This window comes from Platalea leucorodia, assembly GCF_965183815.1.
Source record: "Platalea leucorodia genome assembly, chromosome: 8".
Taxonomy (NCBI): Eukaryota; Metazoa; Chordata; class Aves; order Pelecaniformes; family Threskiornithidae; genus Platalea; species Platalea leucorodia.
Window position 1 is genome coordinate 5662955 of NC_138830.1, and position 26948 is coordinate 5689902.

At 39.4% G+C, this 26948-nt stretch overlaps 1 protein-coding gene across 3 annotated transcripts in view; it reads right to left on the minus strand.

Annotated features, from left to right (window-relative positions):
• The window catches only part of SERPINI1 (serpin family I member 1), a 55207-nt gene that overhangs the window by 19732 nt on the left and 8527 nt on the right, over positions 1 to 26948 (minus strand). For 2 of the 3 annotated variants that reach the window (XM_082319401.1, XM_082319399.1), the window contains exons 2-5: positions 7193 to 7460; positions 5195 to 5425; positions 2328 to 2522; positions 739 to 943 (exon numbers count right to left, since the gene is read on the minus strand). In XM_082319401.1, the coding sequence (XP_082175527.1) occupies positions 739 to 943; positions 2328 to 2522; positions 5195 to 5425; positions 7193 to 7442 (881 nt within the window). In that variant the 5' untranslated portion in view covers positions 7443 to 7460. Of the gene's footprint in view, positions 1 to 738; positions 944 to 2327; positions 2523 to 5194; positions 5426 to 7192; positions 7461 to 23636; positions 23663 to 26948 lie in introns of those variants that run through there. The other variant, XM_082319400.1, reaches the window with a different exon arrangement.

The following is a 26948-nucleotide window of genomic DNA, read 5'->3' on the forward strand; positions in this document are numbered from 1 at the left end:
CAACTATACATTATTAGTGACATTTAGTAGTAAACAACTCCGTTTCTAAGTCAAGTGTAGGGCAAGCATGAAAAATATTTGAAGGTAGATGAAATAGAGTTCTAGGAAAGATAACTAAGTGTTCTATGTGAGCAAATATGCCACTGAGAACACACAACTTATGTCTACAAATGAACTGACAGAGGTTTCATCCCTTCTGGTAGTAACATCTTGTTATTCTATTGCTCCTCTAAGGAAAAAGAAACCAGCACTTACTACAACTAAGAAAAAAGACAAAAGTTGACTGGAATTACCTCTCAACACTCAACCACTTGTATCTACACAGAAACACACCATTAGAACTGTTTAAATTAGCAGCACATAGAAATCTAATTAGAAAGCTAATGAAACATTTTGTTAATTCAGACTTGCAATATTTCTACGGCTCCCGTCTAAATGGAACTTATCCATAATGAGTTCTGCAATACTCTGAACATCAGAGTAGATATATTCCTGATGATGAAATTCTCCTTTCTGGAGCTTATGAATGAAAGGGATGCAAATGTAGTGCTCATCTGTTGCTCAAACAACCATCATTCTGCACTGCACACCCCCTGGGCTTTCTTGTCAAAGCAACCTTCACGTGGGTGCTACATAACTGCAGACTCGATCAAGATGTTCAAGTTTTACCTACTCTGCTACTCCAATCAATTTGAATGCAGTCTTTCCCCTTCTATTGACATAAGAGCATATTCTCACCTCGGTAAATACACTTCCACTTTTTGCTTCTTTACAGAATTAGCCCATTCATTAATCAACGAGGCTTTGACCAGTGGTTCCAACGTGACCAGTGGAACTTCCTGTCTGGAAAGAACGATCATCATACTAATCTCATCTCCCTCATATGGTATTTCCAGAACTTGATAGATACCACCTGCTTCATTGGAGCCATCACTGAACTCTCCTACAAAAGAAAAACAATAACAAAAGCAACTATTAGAAGTGTGGTGGGTTTTTTTTTTTTTTTTTTTTTTTTTTTTTTTACTGGAGATAGGGGAAAAATAAAAAGTTAATACTAGGCCATATATACTACACACTGGAGACAAAAATGACCCTCTTGATTCTGTTCTGAATAAAATTTATATTAGTTTCTTCATCACAGGATTTGAGGCTTACATCTGCTTTCTTAAAGAAAACAAGCTTATGCAATCACACAGTTTGTAGATAATTATACTTCTGAACCTATTACCTAACTTCCATTGGTTAGACAGAGAGAAGTCTAAAAGTTGTTAAGGCTGCCAAGACTTTCATGGAAATGGGCAGAGGATTTTTTATCCAGGAGAGATAATTTGTCAATGACAAGACTGAGTGAAATACTGCCAATGCTAGACACTTGTGGTTTAACCCCACTCAGCAACTAAGCACTACACAGCCACTCGCTCACCCCTCCCCCCACAGTGGGATGAGGGAAATCGGGGGGGGGGGGGGGGGGGGGGAGTAAAGCCTGTGGGTTGAGAGAAAGACAGTTTAAAAGGACAGCAGAGGAAGAGAAAATAATAACAATGATAAAAGAATATACAAAACAAGTGATGCACGATGCAATTGCTCACCACCTACTGACTGATGCCCAGCCCACCCCCAAGCAGCAATCGATGCCCCCCGGCCAGCTCCCCCCAGTTTCTATACTGGGCATGACGCCATACGGTATGGGATAGCCCTTTGGCCAGCCTGGGTCAGCTGTCCTGGCTGTGCCCCCTCCCAGCTTCTTGTGCACCGGGCAGGGCATGGGAAGCTGAAAAGTCCTTGACTGGTGTAAGCACTACTTAGCAACAACTAAAACATCAGGGTGTTATCAACATTATTCTCATCCTAAATCCAAACCACAGCACTGTACCCGCTACTAGGGAGAAAATTAACTCTGTCCCAGCTGAAACCAGGACAACGCTGTAGAACCCACTTGGAGTTCAAGCTCAAGTTAAAACCTATTTTACCCTTCTAAGCAAACATTATTCATTTTAGTATTTAGCACAGCACAAGAAAAATATTTTAGTGAGAAGCAGGACTAGCTCAAAAATAGTCAAGAGGTTAGACGTAATCTGAAATCCACCGTGTGGCACCAAACATGGACCTAAAAAAGCAACCAAGAAAGAGGTCACTGTAAGTGTTGCTATTTTGTTATAATACACAAGCACACACATTAGGAGAAGACATCAAAATCAGAGTCCCTTCATTGGGCAAACACCACATTTAAAATTGTAGAGGAAAGAACAGACAATACAAATGAGCATTATTGCAACAAACCTATTAAGGGAAGACATTAGCTTTAAATTGCTAAAGCTCTAACTCACCATAGTAAAACTCTCCCTGCTGGTACATCATTGGAATCTGCACTTCACTTTCATCATCTTTAGTGAAAGAAAAAGTTCTTGTATTTTCAGGTCTGAACTGTGATTTCCAATTGCCTTTAAAGTAGATTGCGTTGATGAGAGCCAAATGAGTTAGAGCACCAAAATCTCTTGAAGACACAAAATCTTTGATCATATCTACGAAGAAAACCAACTGTCAGTCTGCATGTCAAATTGAGCAGTAAACCAAAACTTAAGACAGCTTGAAAAATGCAAGAAAATAAAAAACTGTGCTAACACGTAATTTCCAATTCAGATGTTCCATTAAATCTCAAATTAAACTGCCAGTGTTTTGTAAACCTAAATCACAGTCTAGGTGCATAAACCCTTGCAGTGAGTACATGTTAGTCAACTGTTGCTTGATCACTACTTAAATATACCCCACAGTGAAACCAAGTGGAAGAGGGGTCACATGAGGAATGTTTACACTGGTGTTACAGCACAGTTCAGCACTACCCTCTTAAGGTCAGAGCTTCTACAAACTTTGGCTCCAATCCAGAGAAGCACTTAAATGGGTGTTTAAATTAAAGTGTGCAAGTATACCCACTGGAACTTCACCTGAGCCAATTTTGAAGGAAGCATTCAGTTTCTAATCAAGTGATGTCCAATAGACATCAAAGTAAGGACTAATCATAAAAAAACCCCCCGTAAATTCCTAGCATTTGTTCCACTGACATTAGCTCTTGAAAAGCAAAGGAGAAAAAAACATCTAGCATCTGCTCTATTCATGGGAGGTATGTCAGCTGAGCATGGCAGCTGCTTTGCTCCTACTCCTCAATAAGTCATTTACATCAGAAAACAGTCTGTTACCTGCTTTAGCTCATCTTAAATGGCTTGCTTTTCAGCAAAATAATTCTGAGTTTGTTAAATTTGGCGCACTGACCAGATTTGTCACTATTCTTGACGAATTACAGCCTACTTCAGATAGCTTTCTGGCTCACTTCTATTTTTAACTGACATCGCAATGCAAGGTGTTAAAATAAACACATTCCTCAGTCTGATTATTACTTCTTAATCCATGGTTTAAAATACAGATTAATTCTGCTTTCTGGAGCATATGACACCGACTAACTGGTGTGAAATTTATGTATCATAGGGCAGTATTTCTTCTGGGTTGCTGTTTGTACTTCATTTTATCTAGAACATTCTTAGAAATGAGATGTGACCCATGCTGCGCTACTCACTCCACCTGGTTGGAAAAAAAAGGAAAAATTAAGGAGGCATACACTTCCAGTTTTTCCGTTTCTATTTGGTACATCACATTCCCTTACATTTTCCAGCCACATCTTGTTAATACACTAATGTATGTTAAGAATTTTTCTGGCCAGAGAAACATTTGACAGCTACGTTTTCTGCTCCGAGCCTCCCATCATGCTTAACATGCTGGAATTGGAAACCTGCCTGCCTTGTACCCCTTTCCTAATAAGAAAATGAGCCTCCTCTGTCAGAGCTGGCAGGCAGGAGAGAATGAGATCTAGCGGTCAGAGACCAAGCTGAGGGACTGTTACTATCGCAACCTAATGCTGAGAGACCCACAGGCTGCCTTTGTTAGCTCTGCACAGCTCCTTCCAGGGCAATGGTTATGAGCTCGGTCAGCACATGTGGCAGGTATTAAGCAGGAGAACTTGTTCTTTCTAAAAGAGGATTTTACTTTTCCTTCAGACAGACACCATGTTTCTCTGAAAACACTCTGCAATCTGCTGCATCACTTACATTCCCTCTATTTCTGCAGCTTGAGATAAAGGGCAGAATTTATTATGACTATAATAGCTGCCATTTTCCCTCAGAAAAAACAGACCATTGCCAAAATGGAATAACAACATAATGTTTTTCCACTTTGGTGTCATACGTTTCCATAAAGCATTATGGATTCTTAAATGCTCAAACTACATGGTGATGCGTTAATTCCTTACAGGGGATTCCAATACCTTCAAATTTACAATGGTACGACCGATGTTAGAGCCAGATCCCTCTTAAAATATCGACCTCCAGAGTGTCCCAGATGAACTAGAATGAGATTATGGTTTGATCCATACAATGGGGGACACTCCCATACCTTGAGACTCCATATGTATTCACAAAATGTCACATATTTGGGATTCCACAAGCGAAGCAAGCACTGCATCATGCAGATCTGAATATGCATATTTACATGGGTAATTTTGTGCTTACTCCCCTGCTGCAAATTTTTGTTGTGAAACTCTGTTGACAGTCTTCCTAAAATCAACTGCTCTCTCAACACTCTGTCTAGCTTCCTCACATTGGAAAAGATTAAATTACAGGGTCTGATTTTGTGGTTCGAAATTATCTTTTGTATTCCTTAGTATTCTCTTTCTCAGTACCTTGTAACTGAGTTCCTCAGAGAACTAGTGATACTCCACACATCCAAAGCATAGGCCAATAACCCCCTTGTAGACAACTTTTCTGCAGTTAGCAATAGTACTTATCTATTTTTTTCGGTAATTTAATGCCAAAATCAGTTTTAAAATACTATTAAAATGCCTACCATTAAAACATTCTCCTTCAACGGAGGTACTTGAAGACAGTAAGACAGGGGAAAAAAATATGCAGACAGATAACTACTATATGATTAGCAGTGGCTAATATTACTTAAGACAGATCATCCCTGCACAGGAAAAAAAATATAATTTCACAAAGAGCTGATACGAGAATTCTTTTCATGGGAAGAGATACTTTAGTCTCAAACAGAACAGATAAAAGCCAAGGCAACGATTCAACAACACTGTATATAACTTTGGAAACTCAAACACTTACTGCAGGAAGTACATAAAAGAATCACGTGGACTTACTATTTGTATGATTCTCCACCCACTTATTGATGTGGGTAGCTACAGCTGCACTTTGGCTGAAATCTATATTCTCTACTTCAGCTTTAAAGTATTTTTTCACCAACTGCAGAAATTTGTCACTGATATGAAATCCATTCTGCACATACAGAGAGTTAGCAATATTCAGAACATAATGACTTTCTTCAGTAGTTGCCATATCAGAAAGTTCCTTCAAGAAGGTAAACTCTTCACCTGAGGAAAGAAAAACAGATTCAGTGTTTCCGAAAACAAAGTTATTCCATGCTTTTTCTGCTGGGAATTCACAAAGGCAGTTTATGCAAAAAAAAAAAAAAAGTTTTTTGTTTTTTTTTTTTTGAATAAACTTGTTTCTAAGCCTACACACGCCTTCAGATCTGAAAGAACAATCTACAAGGCAGAACATATTATTTAGAGCTTATTTTTCTGCTACCTATAATTAGCGTAATTAACGAGACATTTGGATCCCATCACAAAGCTATCAATGGTAATCCTTCCAACACTGAAAGAGTAATTAAAAATAATTATTCTTACAAGTCACAGTTTTATGTCTTGCCATCACAAATCCTTAACAGAATTTTTGTTACATCCTAAAAGCCAGCTGTTTACGGAAAAATGAACTTCAAGTTTTGAAGCTAAGGACTTCCCCATAGACTTCTCTCTGCAAAAAACAGGTCTAGAATTTCCCAGGATCCCGCATGGAATCATTTACTTGGGTAATGAGGAATCCTGAGTAGGATTAAAGTAGTCTGCTTTAAGATAGGAAGGTTGTACTGTTGCACTGTCTACCTGAAGCTGAAGCTTCTAATTTTTTTTTTTTTTAAATAACTTAAAAATTGAATGCCATGATATATTCCAAGCAGAAATCATTGGAGTAGTTTCACTGAATGCCACTCATATGAAAGAACAGTGAATGGCCCAGCTCAAATCAACTGCATAACTTCTTCAACTATAGCTAAGGGATAATTTCTCAATGTTTTAGAGACAAACTGTGGAATTAAATATGTGCTGTAGTCTCCACAGAGAGGCATTATCTGTGCAGCAGTACTGCTGAGCACATCTTGAACACTGTATTCAGAAATTCCTCCCCACGATCCTTTCACTGAAGACTTGAAGTCCAGTACATTATACGAATAAGAAATTTCATTCAGGTTTCAAACCAATTACTTTGACATCAAAATTCATAGAAATTGCCTCTTCACAGTCATTTTTTGCCATTCACTCGTCCCCTCCATTTGCAGTCATATTACAGTTGCTTGCACTAACCGAGTGTGTTTGCACGCCACAGCACAGCACTACATCCAGACGCATGACTTAGCTCATCCCATACTACAAACAGGATGGTGTGGCAGTATTGTTCTCTGCTAAAGGAATGAATCCTGTTTCTCAGAAAGACTGATGGGAACATGTGGCATATCATGCCAAAACAGCCAAGATGCTTATATTTCCTAAAATATCTGTATGCGACATTATGCAATGCAGACAGAACATTAGTGACATAGAATTAGGGTAAAGAAGCTACAGGTGCTACCTACAAGAACCAAACGAGTTGTGTCAAAGTAAGAGATATTTCTATTTAAAATACTAAGATTTTCATACGTTCTTATAAGCAATATTGCTAAAACTACTGCTTTCCTTTTCAGGTTTCATTATAATCCCTAAAAAGGATGTTCCTAAAAATCTTCTTAAAACTCTAGCGGCAAAGACATGCTTATTTTGCAGACAGAAACCAAGATCAACAGTTAACTGCAACTGCTTAAGATTCAGGTGTCGAAGCCAGGATTGTATGTTAGCATCTCCCAGCTTACGCAGAATCCACTGAAGCACGCTTCAGCACGCTCAGGCCATCAAACAGGATGCCAAGAAGCCTACTGATTAATAACCCATGAACACGACCAGGCCACTTCTATCGTTGTTCAGGCATTGCCATCTGTTTCTTTAAGACAAAAAGCCCCATAGTAAAACATGACTAAAAGGCCTTACCATTTTTTAAGCTGTCAAAACCCAAGGAATGTCGAATTTCTTTCAAAGTGGTTCCATGGGCTCCAAGCTCTACCATTCCCATGGCTATTGCAATGCTCAGAGGAGAGAAAAGAATATTCTCATCTTCTCTTGCAGCTCGCAGCTGATTGTAAATATTCACAGAAAGCTCAGCAATGGTTTCATCAGGAAAATTTGTCTTGAAGGCTTTGCTTTGCAAAACAAGCAAAGACAGCAGTCCAAGGAAATACATGGCTTGAGATTTTAAGATCTGCAAGAAAATTTTAGAGAAAATAAGATAACCTTGTTTAAGTAAGAAAAGATTCAACTCACGAGAAAAAAAGAATAGTAAACTTTTAGTCTCAAATCTGTATGGGAAAAAAACTAGTTATGGAGTTCAATGCACAATTCAGTTACTTGGAGGATAAACTAATACATATACTGTTGAAACTGAAATAATGATCTATTTTCAAAAAATATAACCTACTTCATCATATGACTTTATGCTTTTGCAATCTTTCAGCAATAGGTTAACAAAACACAGTTTCTACAGAAAAAGACCTCAAAGACATAGCAACGCCTTTCCTACTTTTACTTTTTAATTTTACTGTTGTTGTTGATAAGCAATGCTGATCTGGAATTAGTATGTATTTCTGTACTTTCTCACCAAGGAGACCTACAAATCCACATTTCTTTCGTTTGACCTTCCAGTAAGATGCAATTTATTCATCTAAGTCACTCAAAGCCCCAAACTGGTAAAACTATTTCAAGCACTGTAAGAGAGCTTGCTGACACCGGTGACAAACGAAATGTACCATGATGTTGCTCAGTTGCAAAATCCATGGCAAGCGGCCAAACATTCTTTGAAAGAAAAATAAATCATGCCTTAGTTACCAAACGAAATCCCTTTTGTTAGTAAATAATGGTGAAGTTCGGTAGTTATGCTAGCTAAGAGACAACACCTGCTGAGAGATCTTTAGAGGATAAAGTTATTGTGTACACCAGTGAGAAAGATCTAATAGGGGAAACAAGAAAGTAAACTAAATAGAAAAACCGGTTAGCACTAATGCTTTTGACTAATCCACCCTCCAAGCTTTGCCGAACTGCTTCAGTAAGCAACAGTTCTCTCTCTATCCCAGTTTAGCTCATCACACAACTACTGATATTAAAATTCCAGCGCCTGGAGCGGTGTACATGTCTCCATCCTTCCATTTTTCCTTTAAACTTCATGCTGCCTTGGCGTATGACCCACTACTGCCAAGTGTCTTGGGTCAAAAATACCAAGCCAACAGAGCTTGCATTTCAGTTCCTTCTCTCTGCCATTTACGGTATCTCTAACACATAACGAAGCAAAAACTCCTGAAGCAGTAGGTTAGTACAAGACTAAAAGCTTTAGTCCAGAAGTGTTTACATGTTGTTGTGCCAGTCTGCAGGGCTTGTCAGCATGGGACAAATTTCTGTGAATGTGCTATTCTGTTGCTCGACTGAAGGCAATTTGCATGCAGCCAGCCCTAGTGCCTCTGCCTTATGCTTCCCAGCTCTCCTGTGTCTGCAGTTACCACGGGTTTCTACATACCTGACACAGAGACCCTTAGTAAGCTTTATACAACATTTATATTATGCATTTCATCTTCAAAGGACTATGCAGCATTATCTAATTAACTCGCACAACACTGAATGATACATAATTTAGCATTATTACTCACATTTTATAGCTGAGAAAATCTAAAAAGCAACAGGGTACACTTACGTGCCTTGGCAGCAACTGATGCAGTCACTAGTTAAGATTCTTCCTGTCCCCTAGCCGCAGATCAGCCTTTTGTTTGTTTTTTCACTAAGAAAATTAAATAGATGAACTGGTGCAGCAATCATACATGCTTCAGGGGAAAAGGACAGGCCGTTAGTGCGACACGGTAGCTAGAACCTTATTTCTCCCCTGACCCACATCTCCTTTCTCATGATTGCTTCCTTATATGTATGAAATAGCCCCTTTTCTCAATTTCTAATACTCCCTCCTCTATGCTGGCATCACTTCATCTCTCCGGACTACCTGTTCAATCTTTCTCCGACTCCTAGCAAGATATCAAAAATCTCCACCGAAGGCTCTTATTCTATTTAAGAATGGCACGGAATAAGTCACATAAGCCTAAAGCACCAGCTTCTGATTATTACTTGATGACTACATATTTCAGTACACTTAGAAAACTATGCAGCACTTCACTGCCGCCCAATGGAAAATACTTCAGTCTGAGCTTTCCTAGGTGAATAGCCTAGGCTATTCATTACATAAAGACTGAGACAGTCTTTTTATTGTCCAAAACATTATCAACATGTCACCAACTTCCCCAATAACTGCTTTTCTTAATAGCAGTTAATTTTTTTTTAGCCTGTCCATTTATTAATTATCGACTTAAGGATATTAAGGTTTCTGTTATAGAAAATAACTGGATTTCTCTGTTTTCTATGTGATTCTGGGCATTCTAGATTTCTTTATTTAAAAAAACAAGAGCACGCATCTCTCCTAATGTTACATAACATAAGGCTTCATTCAGCACATTACTGTGATGGACTGAGCCCAGGTATTAATCTCTCGTCTTAAACGCTGTACAAGGCAAGAAAGGCTTAGAAACTTACGTCAAGCAGGAGGTCTATAGCAGTGCCAAAAACAGTACTCAAAAAGATAGATAAGCAGAAACTCATCTTTCTTTTGTCGAGGATGAACGCAAAGTGTCATCGTGGCTTTTAAACTGTCCTGCAAATTTGGGGAATCTCACATCCTAATCTAAGCACACAGGTTCTGTTGCTCAATGTGGATGCAATTATACAGAGAGCTAAGCTTTCCCCGCCTCCACATCAAGAACTGTGTAAGCTCACTTTGAGACCTGACAAGGTTACAACAGACGTAAGATAATCTTCAATTTTAAAAAAGGAAATTTCCCCAGCCTTTTAGTTGCAGAGGCAGCTGTTCAGCACTCCATCACTGGTATTTGTCATATGTGCTATTGCCAGACAGGCTTAAGTAATTGCAGGGGGAAGGAAGAGGGGAAATTTATACATCTTAATGAAGTGCTTAACATGTAGGTTAGACTATTTGAATGCTAATAAAATATTTGGTATCAGACAATGCTAAAATATATATATATATATATACACACATAAATCAAAGCCATCTTTCTTCCTACCACTCCTGAAAAGCTCCTCATGTGAAATAATCAAGTTATAATATTTTTAATTATTTAGTTGGACAGAAAATAGACTAAGCACATAGATGGGAACAAATATTTATACTGAAATGCTCTTATAAAACAAAGTACCAAACTTAAACCTAGTTTTTAAACACATGCTTAAATCCCATTGATGGCAATGCAAGAGGTTAAGCTGTACAGAATTAAGTTTCCCAGTAGGAATGAACTAACGCCAAACAATTTAGATTTCCCCCCGCTTCCCCTTCCACATTGCTTTTGGTCTAGAGAGGTTTTCTAATAGAGTTCACAGTGAAGTTCCCCATACACACATCCAGGGAAAAGGAAGAGAGCCAGGGAGGTGGGAATGAGCACCCAGGTACAGGCAGGGGATGCGACCAGCTCTTCTGCTGGCAGTGCTCTCAAGATATTTGTGAAAATATAACTTTCTCACAATGTATGAATAAGAGTACAACGTAAGGGTAGATGTTTTAAAGCAAACTGAAGATCTGTGGGAGATGGTCAATGGGGAGAAGGCTGTAAAACAGAACAGACATCTGATCAAGACTTGCCAGCCAATGTGACAATGGTCTAATCTTATCAGTCTAATCTGAGATGTCTGGGGCAAATTCTTCAGTTCAATTCTTCTTGCACTTCTGGCTCAAGCGTCCACTATTCTACTGACAACTGGGAATCCAGCTCTTAATTATCATTCTAGTCATAACAGTTACTGCTTCTCTGATTCTGCCTTACTTTAGGCTATATTACTTTTGGTTTTATGCTTCCTCATGCCTCTTCATGCAGCAGGTCTTGATCCAATGAACAGCTGAGCACTTATTATGGTGCAGCATGTTCTCGGTATCTCTCTTCAGTAAGAGTCGAGGGCACTCTTGTTTTGTTTCCGCAGCAGTACGGAGAGCATTTTTTAAATTGACTGTACCCTATTCACAAACATACTTAAAGTGAAAGAAATGAAGCTGAACATTATGTAATGTATGTCCAGGACGTTAAACAATTCCCATGAGTATCATCAAACTTTTTAGTCAGTCTTTTTAGACTCTTCCTCAGAGTCATCAGCAGTACAATCTGTCATTGCTGTTCTGCATCAATGAAATCTAGTTAAATAATACTGCATCAGCTGAAAAGGAGTCAAAGTCCACATTGAACAATGTTTAAAAATCAAGAATCATCCGTTTCAAATGCTACTGCATGCATTTTGCATTTATTGGCTACCTATATGAATAAAAAAAGCTGTTAAAATTACTTTCACTCCTCAGTCACACAGATGTTAAGACCAAAGATATGAATTTCTCATTTGAGGGCCAGTCACAGACAGAATCTATGTTTTGTTTTATTTTATCTTAATTGATGCATGAACACCACTCTCTCCCACCAGGCAATCAAAGAATCAATGCAAATAGACAAATATTCTCCTTGCAAGAGCCTCTTCTTGAAAACAAACTGTGTGACAAACCGTCGCTAGCTACAGAGGTTTGTCAGAGTATTAGTTTTGCTCTTGCTTACAACAAAAAAAGCAGCAACAGAACACTAAACAACACAGTATCGCTTCAAAAACCTGACAAACACCTGTACCTCCAGATGGGATTATTGCACAGTTGTACCTGTGCAGGTGTTATTTGGTGACTTTTACCACAACTTCAACGTAAATGACATACATTACTTCTTTACTTGAACACCACTGCCACTCAGTTTGATGTTCCTACATGATTCTTCTCTTGTTTCTGCTCTGAATACAGAGACATGCCTGTTCTGTCTGGGGGCTTCTTTCGCTTTTGGACACTGTTACGTACAAGGTTTACGTTTCTTGGAGCCATCTTAAATGAAGGCGCTCCTCTTTCTGATTTTTCTTATTTTTTGTCACTTCCCTCACATATTGCTTAAAATAATAAAAAAGAGATTCCAGATATGTCGTTCAGTAGTTACTTGCACTGAGGTCACGGCTAGTTCCATTCCTGGGAAACCTTTGCATTCAAAATTTCAAACACCTTCTGTAAAGATTTCATCAGTCCCAAAATTCAGCCTACCACATTTCCACAACAGGTCACAACCAGCTCAGCATAAAGGCGGCACTCCTGTTCTTTGCCCTGTGGCCAGCACAGATGTACTCCTGTACACAGACAGAAGGAACACCAGTTTTAATAATGTTTGAAGAAAAAGATTCACAGGCTAGAATACAGGACTGATTAACTATAGCTCTTGCCTTCCCCCAAGCATAAGGCTGGAATGACTAAGAGGAAGTAGAACAACATCGCCCCCTCACACCCACAAACTCTGAACTATTCAGTTGATTACATATGCTTTCAGAAAAATGCAAAAGGGGCAAGCATCCTCGGTAAGCCAAGATATTTTGAGAGATATCATATCAACAAACTCAAACCGAGTTCACGGACATGAAGTACCATGACTTTTGAAACAGTAAGAATTGGACTCAGTGTAGCAAGGTGCCAAAAATTCAATTACTGATTGAATTCTAGTACCTTGTGCATGCCAGAGAGGTTGAAAAAAGGGGTTATAATTTCCTTGTCTTTTACACCATTACAGACTGTGGGTTTTATAAAGAAACTGATTTATGGCTTTAAAAAAAAAAAAATCTACAAAATAAAACTGTGATATATTGCCTTAGTTCCTCAGCACACAGAGACTAAACTAAGATTAGTTGCCTTAAACATTACTCTTGGCTACATGCAAGCTAAACACCAAAGGTGTGGGAAGCACAAACAAGAAAAACTGCTGATTCCTTCTGATCAGTGTATAAAAGAAAAGCTTGGGGAGAAAAGCAAGTGAGGTAACAAGATTGATTACATTCTCTCCTGTAAAGAGCATCTGCAGGAACAGACAGAAGTCTGGCAGAACAATTTTATAAAGCGAGAGATGAATTTACTTAGGGAGCACGCCCTGCTGGTCAGAGGAAAAAAAGAAAACCAGTCTATCTATCTAGGTGGGAGCTGGGCGCCTCCTCCTTCCCCTCAAACCCAACCACAATTGTATCATGTTTGTGACAGATAATTATGAAAGGATAGACAAGTTTGGTGAAATTCAGCCACTACTGCTTTGCCAGTTAGTAAACATGATCATTGCCACAGGCACCTTTACTCTAGATGATTTCTTGTTGGCAATCTTGGCAAACTATACAATATCAAAGAGGGAGGGACTGCATAACTAGTAAGAACAATTTAGAAAATGAACACGACTCTCCCTCCAAGAAGGACCCAGTGAACACCAGCTGAGCAGAGGAGATGGGCTGAGCAGTTAACAAGATCATTAGCCACTCACCAGGACCAGGCGGTGGTTGTCATGGCTACCCTGAAGGATGTGCAAAGGAGGTACACAGCGGTAAGGAAGAGCTCCTGGACCGGTTTAAGCTTGCCTCGGGCATGCTGCCCTGCAACAACGGGGGAACGCGGCTGCTACCGCAAATCTCAAGATTCTTACAAATCCACTCCATCAGTTCGTACTGCAGAACAATGTACGAATCGTTTTGCAATCCTTTCTGCTTTGTCCAGGAAGCCAACCTTTCAGATTTTTATTTATTTAGATTGGGCAAAAATTGCACCTCCAGCTAGCATTACTGTTCTGACACCTGGAACGTTGTGGTTTTACCTCTAGAAGATCCCACAGAAGTAACGTGGCACTTCCTCCCGTCAGTTGCTTACTTTGTTCATTGGCCTTTTCCTCCCATTCATTGAGCTGCTCTCTCCCTCCAGCACGGGGACTGACAGACAGTGTGCTGTGAAACAAGGCTATAACCTGAGTTGACTTAACCTGAAAAATAATTTCTTTTACATAACAAGTGAAAGCAGGCAGGTATACAGGGGACAGCAGTGCAAAGGCTAACTGCTGTAATCAAACATCAAAATAGGAAACCTACGTCCTACCAACTGCTATAAGGGTCTACTCACACAATCCACTAGGGCATGCTCACACGTGGAGCTGAGATGCAGGAGAGCCTGCCTGAAGGTGACAGGAGGTAAATGAAAGTACCAATTCTCTGAGCAACAGATATGCAATTCATGAGGTATTATTGCTTATAGCCAGAAGAATATACCCAAGGAAATGGGAGAATAACTAGATGTCCATAAAACGTTTTAAGTTACAGCTGTCGTGGACAGCGCAAGCAGTACGTGAAGGTATGTACAAAGTACTTTGGATATTAGAAGTAGTTTGGTTATTGGAAGTAGTGACAACCATGTGAAATTATACATGCCTCTTAATACCAGGCAGGCACATAAATGCTAGCTATGACGTGCTACATTCAGCCAGCAAGTCAACTCCTTCAGATTAGGGTATGTATTTACATTTTCTGTGTTGCAAACAATGCTTATCCCTAAAAAATGTTTATCCTTTGCTTATGTAAGCATATGACCTTGTCAAACAGAGGTTCTACAGAGACATCTAGAATCATTAAGCTTGTTTGAATCTGTGCAACGACATCCATATTTCAATCTGCACAAACATTAGTAATAAAGTTACGGGATTTCATCACCATCTGTCAATTACAGAGTCACTGCCTTCTGCAGCAGGAAACCTTGAGGTTAATTTCATCAGAAAGCAGCACAATAACAATATATCAAATACTGGGGTATTTAAACCTCTAGTATATAGTAACTAAGACAAAGAAGAGTCATTCTATAAGAAGTGTTTGGACCATATTAAAACCTTGCTCTCCAACACACAGCAAGGTATGCCCCTCAGGATTCTTTATTTCTATTTTTTTAAAATGACCCCATAACACCAGCAGCTTCTAGAAAACCTGACAGGAAAACGGTACACTGAAAACTTTCATATTGACAATTTCTACCATTAAATCCCAAATGTTTTTAAACTTTCATGGAGCTTGGCACTGTGTCACTAACCTGCTGAGGCAATTATGCAAGCCAAAGTTGTCTTAATTGAGCTTCCTCAAGCATAATCCCTCAGCTCCAATTAAAAAATAAAAAGAGATGCTGAGAAGCCATGTCCAAAGTACTTAAATTTGAATAGCCTAAAGCAAACATCTAAATCCATGTCTAGACAATTAAGAAAAGGTGGTCTTATTTCAAAAACTACTACTATAAGATCTGCAACTGTGAGGATCCATATACAATTTCTCTATTTGTTTCTTCTGTCTAGAAGAAAAAAAAAAATTTTAGAAATTGTTTGGCAGAATGCTTTTATTTGTGACAGCTACAATGTGCCCCAGAAAGTAAAAGCTATAAATAAGAAAACACAAAACAAACAAGCTCTGTGAAGGGGAAAATTTGAAGTATTAGATAATCTGGGGATTCTAAAGGCTCAGAATTGGGGTGTGCACATAGCCCTTCTGAGAAAGTCAACAAAGCCTGACTGAGGAGAGCTTCAAGGCTAGAGACTGAAATATGACATTGGATCTGCTTTCAACAGATCAAAAGGGGGGGTGTCTACCTGTCAAGTCCCATAGAAGCAGCTTGATTGAATTTTTTTACATATATTATATTTATGTTTCAGTGGGGGTTGTCAGTCCTGTACACCACTCTGAATGAGGTGACTCCCATGCACGTTGGTCTTGCGGTGAAGACGTCAAACTCGATTCATTATTGACAAGAGTAGAACTGGCTGAAAGAATCAGTGTGTTTTATCTGAGAAGCGCCAGTTATGCTTATTTTGATATCAGACAGCTTTCTCTGTATACTATTTGACTAACAAATTAAAAATTAATATACCATCAAAACAGTGACTAGATCTCAACTTCTTTGTTTTACACCTTGCAGCAGATTTAAAATTTGGGGCATCTTCTATTCAGAAGTGAAATGGCTGGATTTCCCACAAGAACAGAGTGAGACACAAACAGCAAGGTCCATATAAGTGCTTCAAAGTTGCCTTACCTTAGACCTGAGAGCCCAGCAGTGGGAACCTCCTCTTAGGACTCATTTTATTATGGAAAGAAGGACAATGCCTAGGCACAGGAGGTGAAGTTGGTCTTAGTCAGAGGCTCTCAAGAACCAATTTTGACAAGATCAATTTTTGGAAATTTTTTTTCTTTTTAATACACATTCAAAAGAAAAAAAATTTGGTGGGTTGACCCTGGCTGGATGCCAGGTGCCCACCAAAGCTGCTCTATCACTCCCCTCCTCAACTAGACAGGGGAGAGAAAATATAATGAAAAGCTCGTGGGTCAAGATAAGGACAGGGAGAGATCACTCACCAATTACTGTCATGGGCAAAACAGACTCGACCTGGGGACATTAGCTTAATTTATTACCAATCAAATCAGAGTAAGGTAATGAGAAATAAAACCAAATCTTGAAACACCTTCCCCCCACCCCTCCCTTCTTACCAGGCTTAACTTCACTCCTGACTTCTCTACCTCCTCCCCACCCAGCGGTGCAGGGGGACGGGGAATGGGGGTTGGGGTCAGTTCATCACACGCTGTCTCTGCCACTCCTTCCTCCTCTGGACTCCTCACACTCTGCCCCTGCTCCAGCCTGGGGTCCCTCCCGCAGCAGACAGTCCAAACTTCTCCATCGTGAGCCCTTCCCACGGGCTGCAGTGCTTCACGAACTGCTCCAGCGGGGGTCCCTTCCACGGGTGCAGCCCTTCAGGAACGACTGCTCCAGCGTGGGTCCCCCGCGGGGTCGCAAGCCCTGCCAGCAAACCTGCTCCAGCCTGGGCTCCTCTCTCCACGGGTCCACAGGTCCTGCCAGGAGCCTGCTCCAGCGCGGGCTTCCCACAGCCTCCTTCGGGCATCCCCCTGCTCCGGCATGGGGTCTTCCATGGGCTGCAGGTGGAGATCTGCTCCAGCGTGGACCTCCACGGGCTGCAGGGGCACAGCCTGCCTCACCATGGTCGTCCCCAGGGGCTGCAGGGGAATCTCTGCTCCGGCGCCTGGAGCACATCCTCCCCCTCCTTCTTCACTGACCTTGGTGTCTGCAGGGCTGCTCCTCTCACATAGTCTCACTCCTCTCTCTGGCTGCAGTTGCACTGTTTCTTTTTCCTCCTCTTAAATATGTTATCCCAGAGGCGCTACCAATGTTGATGATGGGCTTGGCCTTGGAGCCAGCTGGCACTGGCTCTGTTGGACATGGGGGAAGCTTCTAGCAGCTTCTCACAGAAGCCACCCCTGTAGCCCCCCCCAATTACCTAAACCTTGCCACACAAACCCAATACAGAACAAAAAGGCCAACGTAGTACTCCACTCGCAGTGCAACCATCTAGGGAAGATACCTCAAATGAGGCAGTAGCATTATTTTTCCTTCCTCAGATTTCCTTCCTCAGATTTCCTTAGGGTGGTTTGGGAAAGGAAGGGAGAGGAGGGGTGTGATCTGATTCTGTAGCAGTCATTTTCTATCAGAAGCAGCAGAAATGGCACACTGCAATCAGTTATTTTAGATACAAGAATAACTTCTTGCTTGCTCTTGCATGTACTGCAAATTCCCTTACTTACAATAAGTCCCATTTCTGTTATTTTACGGTGAAATTCAGTTGATCAGCAAGCTCCCAGAAGCAAGCTCCCAACTATAATTTAATTAAAAGGGCAGTAGCTAAGTTTCACCATATGCAACTGCCAGATGCAATCATTGCAGTTTAAGTCTAAAGGCGATGTTACTGCATGTACTGGAGCGTAGTTTTATAAGTGATGAAAGCTGTCACTTATGTCACAGACATTGCTGTAATGCATTATGATATTACAGTTTCAGCAGAACCAAAAAATATCAATAATACATTTTGTGAAAGCATTTACAGCAACTGAGTTTGGAATACAATGTTTGGAATACTCCATATTTATGTATAAAGTCACTTGAGGTATATTACATTAGACTACATACTTTGCCTGGCATTATACAAGCTCTCACAGCCAACTGTAAACCTTCAAAAGCTGGAGGACTGAGGGACACAACTGCTTAGGGATAAACAACAACAGAATAGGAGCCCTTCACTATTCAATGATTCATAGGAATAAGGAATACTGCATCAAAAGTACCTTAAAATTGTCTCTTTGGAGGAGACTTGCTGAATGCATTTCAAAAGCCTACCAACCAACTCAGGAAAATCTTTAAATGTCTTTAACAAAATGCAATGAAGAACGATAGTCTTTAAGTCATCCCCAAATAACTAAATAGACAAGGTATACATTAGCTGTGAAACAGTGTTTCAAAAGTTCAAAGCAGAAGCTAAATTCTTCCATACATTGCTCAGCTTCCCTCAGAAGAAAAAAGATCAGGCTATGGATAGAACTATGTCAAGAAGATGAAGAAAGTTAATTAAAATGTATTAGGATTTCAGAAAAGGAATCTATCACTTCATAAACTGAATGCAAGTGTGACATACAAACCCGCTTGCTTTCCTACAAAACAATATAGGCTTCAGACTTGCAATCAACATTGGGCTCCATTTACATTTAGGTAGTGTCACTACTGCCAGGAGAGTTATTACTCACTCATGTTAACACTACTTAGATCAGAATTAGTTTCTTACAGTACAGTAAGAAGATATACAGATTGCTTTAGGAAAAAAAATAACAATTAACCCTAGCATTAAAAGTAGATGTTATATCCTGATTAATTACAAATGGCAATTCATCATTACGAGGATTGTTATTTATAATGCACATTGTTTCTCTAACGCTTCTCAGCTTCACAGTCCATTTCTGTACAGGAGATGCAAGACCGCCACAGCCACTGGTGAGCTTCCAGCCAGCTACAATTACTCTCAGAAGCAACTGCATCTATCAGACAGACTGTCATGACAGCCGCAGTCCTGACAGCCAGCAACAGACCGGCATTGCAGGCTGGCCCACGTGAACTCCAGAGCACAGCAGCATGCCAGCAGAGCTCCCCCAGCCACCCGGCAGCCCTGGCACCTTCCCCGCTGGCAGCTGCTCTGGAGCCAGCCAGGGGACCGTGCTGGCAGAGGTGGCCAGGCCATTACCATCCAGTTAATAAAGCTGTCCTGGCACAGCAGCTGAAGCTGGACGGGACCTGCGAAAGACTGTTTTTAAAACCAGTTGAAAGAGCTGTTTTGGCAAGTGTGCTGAGCCTGACCAACAGAGCCACAGCTGATACAAAAATCAAAATGGAAACAGCCTGCAAAGCTGGTCTTGCACAAAAACTTCAGAGACAAAAGGACAAGAAAGAAGAGTCACTCAGAGGGTGTTTACTTCCGAACCAGCAAAATGGAGTCAATGAACAAGTACATTTCATCAGAATCAGTAACACAGAGAAAAATTTAGCACTACTATGTAAGCTTCACCACTTCAAATATTTATCTAAGATAACAGCATAACATCTGTTGCAAAACGAAGACTCTTTTTCTAAAAACTACAGAATAATCTGGATGCAAAATGCAGCTAGTAGCAGGATTTTTCACTCTATTTCACACAGTGGAAAACTCCAAACAAGGCATATGATAAGAATTACTTTTTGTTGTGAAGGATGCTGATCACTGATCTTCCCAAAGGAGTGAGAAGCATGGAAAGACCACATGGAAAAGAAAATTAAACTTCTCCTTCCTCCTGCCCTAAGGCCAATTCCAATTCTTGTCTCTTAGGCTTCAGCATCATTGCTATCTGCTCTGCTAGTAGTTTTCACATATTTTTGAATATTTTCATTTGTCTCTCATCTCCATGAAAAAAGAAAAGAAGGGCATCTGCCTGCTTACAGACACCGATACAGGCAACTGATCGACTCACATAGTATTGGGACAGGAGGAAAAACCAGCTAGCGTGGCATAGTAGACAGAATTGCCACTAAAATCCTCACTTTTTTCTCTCTACATTCAAGTCCTTCCTCCCTCTTGCTTCTTCATAAGCATCCATGAACTTACCAGCTTAAGAAAAAACAAAAAGGAAACAGTAGTAGCCTCATACTGTTCAAACGGGGTGAGCTGGCAGGGTATGAAGACAAGAAGCAAATTCAGCGCCCTGCATGTGTTACTGCAATTGTACAGAGAGAATATTTGGAACAGCAGCAGTTTCAAGGGATAAATGGGAAAGCTGGAAACAGAAAGACAGAGGGGAAAAAAAACAAACCCTGCTGTGCAGGTATCTTACCCACAACACAAGATATGCAGCAGGCAAAGAAATATAGCTTCTTCAGTCAGAAGCAAAAAACAAGACTCATTTTCCTTGGGGGGGGAGGGGCGGAGAAGAAAATATTCACATTTTTGTTCTAGTAGTTTTGTTTACCCTGGCCTCGGAGACCTATAGCTGTTGATATATCCCTCTTGGCTCACCACGGACAAACCAGCTCAGTTTAAAGTTCAGTATTCAAGCTGCGCCTGGAAGGTGGAATCTGGCCCTGAAGCGCACTTCTGAGGATCACTGTTCAAGCCTCATTGGTTTGTGTTTATGAGAACTGATGCTGTTCCAAGTATCCTCTTGATGATGAGCCATTTAAACAACACATGCAGGGAGCTGAATTTGTCTTAATCTTGCTTATTCTCCCACACAGAGAAGTTTGTATCGTGTTAGATCTGATTCTAAATGCTAAAGCAATTCACATGAACGAGAGCAATCATGAAGCACTAAAGAAACAGTCCACTTCTGTTGTTCACTAGCTCACTTCTATACAATCTCCCTGTGGCTACATAAACACATTCATGGTATGTTTTACCGACGCTGTTTGGGGATTTTGTTTTGGGTTTTTTTGTTTTGTTTTAAAGATATTTAAATGGATTTTTATAATTTGAAAACTCTAGTACCTTACAGAAAGTAATCAAGTCATTTCCAACACCCAGAATGAAAAATAAGGGTTGAAACCTCATTTTCTCCCCCTCCCAAAAATAGACTACCTGTTTTCCAGCAAGTCTTAGGTGTTTCCTCTAGGATTTCCTATGGCAAGTTAATATCAATTCTACCTTTTCTTAGAGAGACTATAATACTACTCCCATTTCTTGCGTTATATGCTATGATGCACGCGCGTCTAATGTTTTACGTGGGTAATATTCACATTCTTGTTAGAAATTAGGTTAATCTTTTTAATTAGCGTGGCTTTGAAAACTAAATAGCCTAACCTGAATTCTTGTGCCTGTATATAAGATCCCAATTTTCAAGCTCTCCACAAGTTATCTGATTTTTATGTCTAAATTAAGTTGTTAAATAAGCAAGGTAGACAGCTGTACCTCAAAGCAAGGAATTTAGACCCAGCTTGTGCCAACCAGTTCCATTAACACAGCCACAGCAGAAAAGATATTTTAATTTTCAATCAATATATCTCAGCAGCAAAATCACTGGCCAACAATCAACCAGAATGTGTTGCCTCATACAGACCTCCTGGAGTTGGTGCAGCTGTACGCAAAGTGCTGCCCAAAGCATGCACATTGTTTTAGTTATCCACCACAGAACAGTTATTCTACTGGATCCAAATACACCCCAATGTGTAAATGGGCAAAAGCTCATCTCTAACCACACAAAGAATCTGTTAATCCTTGAAGCACACAGAGATCAACTGTACGCCTTGTGGAAACTAGCTTGTATATCTCAGCCACCTCTGTCTCATCATCAGATGAAGTTTATTACTGTGATACATGAGATACTGTTTAAAATTACGGCTAGCCCACCTCTTAGAGGGAGAAAAGCAGGCATGGTGGTAGAATTTAAAGGGGTAACATTGCTTACAGTATGAAATTATCCACCTAGAGTTCTTTTTAAGTTTATTTCTTCTTTGTTCAAAGTCATCCAAGGCAGAAGATAAAGGCTCTCTAAGTGAAGAACAATGATCAAAGATTTGTTGTTTTAAGCAGTAAACTGCTGGTGTACAGGTGAAAGTAGATCAACTGTATCAAGTGTCCAATCCTCTTTGCCATTGAATGGCATGGATTTCTGCACAGCTTAAAGAGCAAACAGTCATCAGCTGAGACATCAGCTTCGTGCTTGTTTTCATAAAAATACAGGGAAGCCAATTGCAGCAAACATCAAACCTTAAACAGGACACATTGTCATTCTAGCTCCCAAAGTCTGCAGTAACCGAGCCTATTAATAATAATGGAATAAAAGTTCACTACACATTTTTTCCCCAACGCGAAGTTAAAAAGCTAGACTTTAAACAATCCAGTCTTCACTGCATATAGAGTTGTAATATTTGCATGCTTACTGTGGCTACTAAATACAGTAATGATGATGTCAAATGTGACCACGCACTTGCCTAGGTAAGACTGAAATTTATGGCTCTTTATAGCCAGAAATTAATAGCCTAACATTTGTTTTCCCATGATTCATGGGATTTCAGGAATTGTTACAATGTGCTAGGAGGGGCAACAAAAGGATTAAGAAAACTCTCAGTACAGCAAGACTTGAAAACACACTTACCACAGCTGTAATTACAAGCCTGAACAGCCACAGCTGATCCCTAACCTCAAACACTGCTTACACTCCCATTCAGTGAGTCTGCATTAGGAAAAAAAATCTTTACTGTGGCCTTATTAAACAAACATTTCCTTGTAATTGTTTTAAAGGTTCTGCTAGTTTAACCTGTTTATACAGAAAGAGTCAGACCATGACATGACAAAAGTTAGAGCACTAACTACCTCAAAGTCCTCAAGTTGTTCAAATTTTCATAGGTTTCTCCACTGTCTTTTTGCTGAATTGTTTCAGGAAGGGAACTGCAACCTGCTAGTTGACATTGGCAACTCACCACTCCCTCTAACAATTGCTGAGATTACTTTATCCAGGAATGCATACTAGAAATTTTTCCCTGTGGTGTCCTGATCAAACTGTGGATGTCTCTGTGTATTCAGTTTATGATATTGCTAATGAATTGTCAAAGGGGTCGAGCTGGTTACTGTGAAATAAAAGCTTATATTCTCAAGCAGTGCCTTTCAAAAACCAGAAGTATTTTCCACGTCTAAGTAATCTTCTCCTAAGCTTGACTGTGATGCCAGTCTAGCTGTGAATTCTTTAAGGCAGGCGCTTATTTTTTAATTGGACTGATGATGATGCCAGTTGAGGTAGCCAAGTATGAAAGCAATGTGGATTTAAAAGCTCATATTTGGCCAGTTTGGGGATGTTTTATTCCAGTCTCCATCTTTGATATCAATCATGGAGGGAGAAGGAAAAAAAAAAAAGGAATTAAAATACTATTCTGATTCTGTGCGCATAGTGGATGGGACAAGAGCCCACTCAAACTGCAGTAACATAACGTCAGGCTGGACTTCAACAACAGCATTTTTCTGGCAAAGACAATGAAGCTCTGGAATTGGTTGCCTGGGGAGGTCTCTAGATCTACCCATATCCACTAGATCCCTTTAAGAAGGTTAGACAAGCACGTCAGCAGTCAAGAGACAGCTGACTGTACTTGGGAAAGTTGATGAACTAGAGGAGTGAGTTTCTAAGTTCCTCATATACAGCATGCATTTTCTCCATCTTCCATGTTCTGAAAAAGATACGTATACATACATCTATACATACACACGTACATGCCCACCCATATACATTCTATGGCCCCATTTTAAGAATCATAACACTGTGTACACCAAACACTGAAAGACAGTGCCGAAAAGGACTTTTATCTACCTGACGAGTAGCGATCGCACATGGAAGATGCATGAGAGAGAAAGCAAGAGAAAAAGACTACATCAACCTACTCCCAATCTACGTTCTATGCAAAATGAAACAACTGTAAAGGGAAAACCAAGAAAGGTTCAGCTCAAAAACTCTTTTGGTTCAATGATTTTGGAATTCTTTGGCAAAGCAGGCAAGTAAGGTTCAAATCTCTGTTCTGGGTCAGGTATGGAAACACAGAAGTAGTCACTGTTTTCTGAGTTTTACGTCTGGCATATAAACCACATTAGAAACCAAGTTGTGTTCACTGTGCATCTTTGCTTTTAAATAAAAGGTCTGAAAAATTACAATTTTTTTCCCTTGACTTGAACTAATATCACAAAAATATTTTGGAGCTACTCAGAAAGTTTTGTGTGCATAGCCACTCAATCCATAGAGGGGAAAAAAGTTAATTACACAACCCAATTATGCCCTTAATGTCCCAGGGCCAAGTCACTGTATGTCCACAGGAAGCATTAATAAACACGATTTATCTCACTTTATAGAAGTTTTGATTAACATTTCTCAATAACTGAAGCTATCAGCAATATGATACTTCTCTATACCTTACGAAATTGAACAAAAATGGCAAAGCCTACTTGAATTTAGCTCAAATGCCAGTTTATTGTGAATATGTTCTCTTTTTGTTCCTATATATAAAGTCCAAGTTCAGGGCTGGATTTCTGAGAGTGCAGCACACAAGGGCTCAGCTGAGAACAAACAGGAGGAGCCAAGCACGTGAGACAACAAGCATCTATTTTGGTGCCTAAATGGGAGGTAAATATTTCAGGGTAAAAAAAAAAAAAGAACACAAAAAACACATGCCTGTTTGTTTTCAGAATCGTTACACCTTAAAGACTATATGTAGAAATGGTCAGCTACTGAACACATGAGAAGTATTTATGAAGTTTCCTCTATGGAATAGAAAACATCACAGTGCTATGTACTTACAGTCCAAGACCCATTAAAGTAAATTGAAAGACTTTAATTCTATCATATTTTGCATATATGAAATCTGCGTGCACACATTAAAAACCTTTCATAAGTTCATAAAATTCTTTTTATTTAATGAAAAATGTAAAGCCTATTTGAGGAGGAGTACGTAACCTTTCTGCAACTGCAATACAGTGTACAAAGTTGAAAGACTCAAACTAAAGACAAACATCTTTGGTGCTGATACAGGAGGAATTTAGAGATAGAACAGACATTTTATTCTCAAATATAAGAGACCAGCAATAAAAGAACAAAATGCTGAAACTACCTTGATCTGTAATAATACAAAAACCATTGCTACTTGGTGTTTTTACCTCAGCAACCTGATGCCTTTGTTACAGGTTATTGATATTCTGCTTCTGAACTGCTACTGAAATACCACCAATCTGTCGGCTCCCATCCAAGTACTGACCTAGCTGCATCTTTCTTGTTTTGAAGACAGACAAAATAATCGCAAATTGGTATGTATCACTGTAGACTAGCAAACCCTAATATTTCAATTATGAGTGAAAGTGGAGCGATTCCTACAAAGGAAAGAAAATTGGTAACTTTTCTTGCCATACAGACATGATGGCTACAGCATAATTTAGCATATAAGCAAACTTTATAAATTGTGTGCTAAGTTATCTTCAAGTGTAAGTCTTCCAACACACTATACCTATCACCAGCCTTTGATATGCTTAGTTTGATACAGGAACATGCTATCAACTCATCAGGTAATCACTTCCAACATATCAGAATATAGGAAGGTCTAAATACCAACTTACACAGTATGTATTAGTGCTTGCAATCCCCGTTTCCATTACCAGATATAATAATGTCATGATTTTTGAAAGACACTTTTCTCACAAAGGCTACTGCTAATATAACTATGCCAGGCCTTTTTACTAGAACCTTCCAAAAGTGAAACAGTGGTTCATCCAGTATATGCACACAAAATGAGCCTGAAGTCTTATGATTTTAATAATTTTTCAGAATGAAAATATTCATTTTTCACTCAAAAACAAGAAAAAGATCACATTCAGAATTTTTTCAAAATGAAAATATTCAGATTTTTACTCAAAAACAAGATCATATTCCCACAAATGGAGTTAATTTCAGGTGAATCTGTTTCAGAAGCTACAGCCCAACACTACTCAGGCCTGGAAATATTCTAAAACAAATTAAAAAATGTACCAACAAGAAAAATAAGTGATTTCCCTAAGCATTTCCATAGCTTGCATAAAGACATCAATTACCATAGCTTGTCTTCTAAATTAATGATTCACGGTGATGGATTATTCATGCAAGTTGGCCAGCTGAACATTATACTTTGACTCTGGGGAGATAGTATGTCTTAATTAAGTATATTTTGTATAAGCCAGAAGACAGAAAAATTTTATTTCTCTAGTCAACCAGGTAAAATGTAAGAAAATAAAACTAGTGGTAATTTAAATATGAAAAAATCTTCAGTAAGCTCCATAATCCATATTTAGAGTGAACTAGCAAGAGCACATTGCTTCAAGTGAGCTCTGTAAAGTAGTTCCCAATTGCTGTTTTGCTGAATGAACAGACTCCAGATCTACTCTATTTCAACATGAAAAAAGACGGAAATTTCATGTTAATATGCTGTTTCTTGTCATATGCACAACCTTGCAAGACTTCAGCACAATTTCTTGTTTCAAAAGGATATTAAGTATTTTCACAGCCTTGACTGAAATTCAACTCAATACTGAATTTTTCTATGAGTGAATGATACGTTATTATCTCAAATATTTTCTAAATGAATGCTGTATTCTAACGGCCTCCTTGAACGTACATAACATTTTTGTGTTGTGTAAGTCTATTGATGAGATTTGTTACTTTGGTCAGGACAGTGCAAAACACGTCTACAATTCAAACAATGTCTAGGATTTGCAATTGTTAGCTTTCAAAGTGTTATTCAATCACTGTATTGAAAGATTTAAAAAATAAAAATGGGAAGTCTATGATAAATGTTACCACTTATCCTTAAAGTAATATGAATGATCTAATCTCTCTAAAAATCTATACCAAGCTGCTCTAGGACAGCAGAGACCACCATGCCCAATGAATT